General features: G+C 39.6%; 1 protein-coding gene across 1 annotated transcript; it reads left to right on the top strand.

Moving 5' to 3' along the window:
- Nucleotides 1–1,184: 1,184 nt before the first annotated feature.
- LOC149838106 (uncharacterized) lies at nt 1,185–3,407 on the top strand. The gene is made up of 3 exons (XM_090008186.1): nt 1,185–1,467; nt 1,743–2,011; nt 2,557–3,407. Exons 1-3 carry the CDS (start codon nt 1,185–1,187, stop codon nt 3,286–3,288), a joined length of 1,284 nt encoding a protein of 427 aa, XP_089864312.1. The 3' UTR covers nt 3,289–3,407.
- Nucleotides 3,408–6,732: the final 3,325 nt, after the last annotated feature.

Raw genomic sequence — 6,732 nt, 5'->3', positions numbered from 1 at the left:
AGAGCAATAAAAGTATCAATAATTATGTTATTGTACGTGTTCAGTAGGTGAGAGAGAGAGAGAGAGATCGGAGAGCAATGAAAAAGAGATGAAAATTTGTTCCTCAGCAGCAGCCCTATCATGATTTAGGCGGAAGACCCACCACCGCCATCATCAATTTCATACTAAATGCTACCAACAAAGTATTAATAACAGTGATCTCCATTTCATTTAATTATTTTGCATCTCTCTAGTATCCGAAGAATAAACCATGGAAAAATGTATACGAAATTAGGAAAAAGGAAAAAGAGACTTGGCCATCAATAAATAAACATGTGGTCACGGGTTTCCCTTGACTCGCAGACTTCAGACGTTGTCCAGTCCTACTACGAGGAAGGAGTTACACCCACCATCTCGTGCAATTGTGGTAAAAAATAAAAATACATAAGGGTGAGGTACAAGTTTCTTTTTTTATTTGTACTAGAAACAAGAGGGGATGGGTCCCCCCCCCCCTCCTCCGACTGCCAAGATACTGCTGCTTCTATACAAGCCCGTTCCTCTCGCACGTTAAAGGTAGGGTTGGAAAATGAGCTGGCTCGTTTTCAGCTTGGGATCTTCATGAGTTCAAGCTCCGGTCGGCTCGACATAAGAAATGAACTGAGCTTGAACACCCTCTGTTCAGCTTGTTCCGCTCATTTACCATCCTTATTTAAACGGCTTTTAGCGTATACGTACATCCTGATGATCGGACGAAGAGAAATGCTACAGATCTTTATTCCTCCGCCTGGTCTTCTTCCAGAGCGGTTGCTATCATGTCGGATATGACATTATATTCGATCATCACCACACATCTCACTTGGACCTCACTCTCACGTATCTTACGGTTCCCGAGTGGGATGGGCGTTACGGATTTTATATACCCGGCAACTGGTTATATACAGCATCTCCGAGGGTTATTTTTCTTTCTTCCACTCGTGTTCTGCTTCACCTTTCCATTAGTTCTTATTTACCTTACGTTCTTGGGATCTTTAATTATTGTCAAAACTGGTTGGAAGACATTTTTTGCCAAACTTTCTGGGGAAAAAAATTATGAAAAGAAAATAGAAGAGTGGGAGAGATTAAAAAAAAAAAACAAGAATAAAAGACAAAAGAAGAAAATAGTCCTCACATGCCCAACACCAAAGTGTTATCACTTGTATAAATGAATGGAAGATTTGCAGCGGAAGCAGACTCCCATAGGAACTGCAGAGCGCGATATTCGTTTGCCTTATTATGCAGAAGGAGTTGTTTGGATTTCAGCCATGATGGGGGATAAGGATGAACTCCACGAGCAAGAACAGGACATGGTTATGCCTGGTTTTAGGTTTCACCCAACGGAAGAGGAACTGGTCGAGTTCTATTTGCGTCGAAAGGTGGAAGGGAAGCGCTTTAATGTGGAGCTCATTACCTTCGTCGACCTCTACCGCTACGATCCGTGGGAACTTCCAGGTTCAATTTCAGTTATCACTGTCACAAATGTCTTTTATTTTATCTGCTCTCTCGCTTTCTTAATTTCCCTACCCCAATCTTGAGGGAACCCATCCTATTCTTTTCTGTCCTATTTCTCTCTACCCTTACGCTGGTGCGTGATTCTTTTTAATTTGCTTTTTTCTTGCACCCAACCGTTAATTTGCTTTGCTTCTCTGAGAAATAAAAATGAAGTTGGTCTCTCTCTCTCTCTCTCTCTCTCTCTCTCTCTCTCTCTCTCTCTCTCTCTCTCTCAGCGTTGGCGGCCATCGGGGAGAAGGAGTGGTTCTTCTACGTGCCGAGAGATCGCAAATACCGAAATGGTGACCGGCCGAACAGGGTAACGACGTCAGGCTACTGGAAGGCCACGGGCGCCGACAGAATGATCCGCAACGAAAACCTAAAGCCAATCGGCCTCAAGAAGACGCTCGTCTTCTACTCGGGAAAGGCTCCTAAGGGCATCCGCTCCACTTGGATCATGAACGAGTATCGATTGCCGCACCACGAAACCGAGAGGTTGCAGAAGGTCCGTAGAAGTCAATCGTCCCCCTCCCCTTGTGTGCGTGTGTGTGTCTGTCTCCGTACAACGCACTCTTCTTCCCATCTCTCGGCTGAAAAAAAGTATAAACTCATTTCTTCTCACTACCATCTGGGCTTCCTCCTGAAACCGATCCACACCGATTTTCTTTCTGCAAAAACCGGATCTTACGTATACAAGAGGCAAGGCAACACAATGTTTCTTATCCTTCAGCGATATGATACCAACAAAATCGCGTCAGCTACTTGCGAGTTGAGATCAAAGGAACGGTTAAGTGACATAGCCAATCACATGACAGCAATATAGCAGGCCCCACATGAAATGCTGTCATGTGATTGGTTATGGCACTTAACCATGGCACATAGCCGCTCCCTGGATCCCTGCTCGCTACTTGCGGGGTTATGGCAAGATGCACAGAAAACGAGATTCCATGTTCAATTAAAAAATTGAAAGAGGTCGACGTAGAATAACAACAAGAGTCGACCATGGCAAGAAAGACTGAGCAGATTAAACTGTTTTGCTTCGTGTTGCAGGCCGAAATCTCCCTTTGCCGAGTATACAAGCGACCGGGAGGCGAGGATCGCGTGCAGACTCCCTTGGCCTTGTCATCGTCTAGGTTATCTTTCAAAAAGATTGCACCGGGGAGTTCAAAGGAGAGTATCGTATCAGATAAAAAGGAGGAGATGGGGAAGCATCAAATCGTAGGAGGTGGAGAAGGAGATGCTGCTTCTATTGTTTCTAATGCTACCGGAACGGATGTTGCCACTGCTACCACTCGAAGCTTACCTGCCCACGAGACGACGTTGATCTCTTGTCAAGTTGGTCATCAAAGCTTTGGCGGTCCAATTTCTCACGTCGATCCGCTAGTAGCAACAACAGCAGCAAGACATCGAGGCCGACGCGAGGAGGAGGGTGGTGATGGTGCTTCGGCTTTCCTGTTGCAACCGAAGCTGGCGGGAGCGATTAATGGCCTATCGTTTCCTCTCGTTCCTACGTCCATCGGCGGCATAGAATTGATTACCTCTTCTTGCCCTCCAACGGCCACCTTGGTAGAAGAAGATATCCGTAGATTCGTGGAGTTCCACCACCAGTACCAAGGAAATATCAACGCTTATCCCAATACTGCACCTCATTTCCACCCTTCCCATGCCCAAGTAGCATCATCACCCAACACACTCCCCAATTCCTTGTCAAGCCTGCCAGAGAACCTCTGGGGTTGGAATCCCATTCCGGACAAAGAGAGGGATTATCGATTCAGGGGTTAAATAGAACTCTCTCTCTCTCTCTCTCTCTCGCGCGCGCGCGCTCTCTATATGTGCGTGTTTAGATTCACAAATATTGTTAAACTTGGTATGATCATAAATGTACGGCTAGTTGCTTTTCTGACAACAAAATAGAGCTAAAGACTGAAAAACGAATTTGACTATGCAACTCTTTTGTTCTGAAGATCGGTTGACAGTTGGGATGAATGGTGCATGAATATTTCAGGACGTATATAATGAAGGTTTCAGTTGACACAAGCTAAAAATGGCAAACGGCTGCTGTGTGTATGTTTCCCTACAGTTGTTGATCAAGGGGTCAGTTTTGTGGCATCAAAATCAAAGGTATGGAATTCATCTTGAGGATTATATGGAGGCACATGTGTGTGTGGGTGGTCTCCTTAACAAGTCGGTGGGTAATTCTCACACAGCTCGTTTCACTTTTTCATTTTAATTCTTCCCCAGGTTCAGGTTCCGAATGCTGAAGATTAAATGACAAAATGTGTTTGATTATACTGACAAAAGTGATGTGCTCAGGTAAGGAAGGATAACACTAGCATGTTTTATACCCGATATGGTTTGCCTTCATCGAGAATTAGAATTTCAATTTCTGGGCGCTGCTTTTATCAAATAATTTCACTGAATTTCTGATTAATCAACGTTCTTACTGGCGCTTAAAACTTTCAAGTGGAATGGCATCGGGCTAATCGAGAAGGTTGATCAACGTGTCACCGATGTATTTATCAACTAATAATAATGTTTATATCGATTTGAATGTCTTTTGCCCTCAGAATCTACCATGCACTTTATTTCATACACTACAAGAAAAATGCGTATTAGCGGACTCTATCCATCGCAAAATCTGTCGCTAACGTGTTTAGCGACAGATTAGTGACGAATAATGTCCATCGCATAACTCTAGTCGCTAAATTGCGGCAAAATTTATCTGTCGTCAATCCGTCGCTACTTAGTGACGAATCATGTTTGTCGCTACTTAACGACGGATCATGTCGGTCGCTAAATAGAGACTGATTTGGTTATGCGACAGAATTTAATCCATCGATAATCCGTTGCTAAGTTGTAATGAGGGATACGTATCCGTCGCAAGCCATCGACTGATTTAAATTTGGCGACGGAGTAGCAACGGATAATATATGTCGCTAATTCATCGTTAATTTAAAAAATATATATATATTTTTTTGAAATATGAAACTCGAGAAAAATTTCTCGTTATACAATTCATATAAGCTGCTTATAAAAAACAAAGTACACATAAAAAATACATATACAGGTGAAACAAATTTAACACAAGTTCTAAGTTAAACAACTTTAACGACCAAATACAGTCCTTGCCAAGTTATAATTAGTTACAAGTACGTCAAACAAGTTAAACACATGAATCTAATCCTCGCCAAGATTCTGGGCATCATCCTCCTCATTTTCTTGATATGCCCCTCCTTTCATGCATTCATTAGCTCCTCTACGCTGATCATCTCCGACATCTTATAAGAGAACCAAAATATTAGTATTTATAAACAAAATATAATGAAATAAATTATACGCAATGCACCTAATCTAAAGCAACAAAGTAAATTCTTGAATGACACATAGACTATCAATAAACTGAAGGACATTAATAAAATTCAAATATGTATTCTATGACTGAAAAAAAAATTATACTGATTCAATCATGCAAATATGTGTTCTAAGATTGTCAAAGAATGTCATAGTGATTCACGCATGCATACATGGTTTATAAGGCTGTCAAATAGATGTGTTATGTATCATAATCATGCATGTATGTGTTACAAGGCAGTCAAAAAACTTTCATAGTGATGAAATTATGCTTATATGTGTTCTAAGGTTGTCAAAAAACTTTCATAGTGATTCAATCATGCTCATATGTGTTCTAAGGCAGTCAAAAAACTTTCATATTGATTCAATCATGCATATATGTGTTCTAAGAAAAATTTTATAGTAATTCAATAATGCATATATGTGTGTTCTAAGGCAGTAAAACAATTTCATAGTGATGAAAGTATGCTTGTATGTATTCTAAGGTTATCAAAAAACTTTCATATTGATTCAATCATGCATATATGTGTTCTAAGGTTGTCAAAAAACTTTTATATTGATTCAATCATGCATATATGTGTTCTAAGGTTGTCAAAAAACTTTCATATTGATTTAATCATGCATATATGTATTATAAAGCAGTCAAAAACCTTTCATATATGTTAATATCATGCTCATATATGTTATAAGGTAGTCAAAAAACTTTCATAGTGATTCAATCATGCTCATATGTGTTCTAAGGTAGTCAAAAAACTTTATATGTGATTCAATCATGCATATCATGTTCTAAGGCAGTCAAAAATATTTATAGTGATTCAATCATGCATATATGTGTTATAAGGCATTAAAAAACTTTCATATATGCTAATATCAGGCTCATATGTGTTCTAAGGTTGTCATAGTGAAGAAAGCATGCTTGTATGCATTCTAAGGTTGTCAAAAAACTTTCATAGTGATTCAATCATGCATATATGTGTTACAAGGCACTAAAAAAAAATTATAGTGACAAAATCATTCATATATGTGTTGTAAGGTTGTAAAAAACTTCTATAGTGATTCAATCATACGTATATGTGTTATAAGGGTGTCATAAAAATTGTATAGTGAATCAATCATGCATATATGTGTTCTAAAGGTGTCAAAAAAAATCATAGTGAGGCAATCATGCATATACTAGCTTGAAATCTAACAACATGAAATAAATGACATGAATCTTTATACTTGAAAGGCATCGGAGCTCATGTTGAATGCCGACAAAGTTCCCCTGTCCCGAAAAAAGTTGCACAACTCATTATGAATAATGTTGGGAATGACTACATTTAAAAAATACTACATTTTGTTCTCAAGATGCTGACAGACACCATCCCAAGACATAGCAGGGTCAATCGGACGTTGGGAGTTGATGTTGGCGGGAGAACTCTGTGAGCCATGAATGCAGGAGGCAACGACTGCTGTGGTGTTCATATTACTCCCAAACCCGAGCACAGGATCCTTTTTCGGTTCACCGGTTACAGTCACCCATGTTGCAGGATCAAAAGGCGGATGTTGAGTGGAGTCATAGCCATATCGCTTTCCATTTGTTGCTCGTATGACTCCTACAAAGTAATGATTATAATATAAATTAAGAAATAAGAATTACAATGTTTATGATAACGTAATTCATAGTAACTTGTATATTACAATATTCATTAATACAATAAATATATACTGATGTCACTCTCGCTTTCTCTGATACAAAATCTCTTGTACTCTTATGTTTATGTGTTTTAACAAACACATCCTTGTAAGGCACAATGTCTCATTTTTCTGCTTCCTGCAATGTTAAATGCTAAAAAAGTCAATTAATAAGTACGTAGAAATACTTACAAATTTGAC

Source organism: Nuphar pumila, chromosome 5 (genome assembly GCF_984573655.1).
Source record: "Nuphar pumila chromosome 5, dmNupPumi1.hap1.1, whole genome shotgun sequence".
Lineage (NCBI taxonomy): Eukaryota > Viridiplantae > Streptophyta > Magnoliopsida > Nymphaeales > Nymphaeaceae > Nuphar > Nuphar pumila.
The sequence above is the reverse complement of the archived record's forward strand: the minus strand, read 5'-3'. Positions and strand labels throughout refer to the sequence as shown.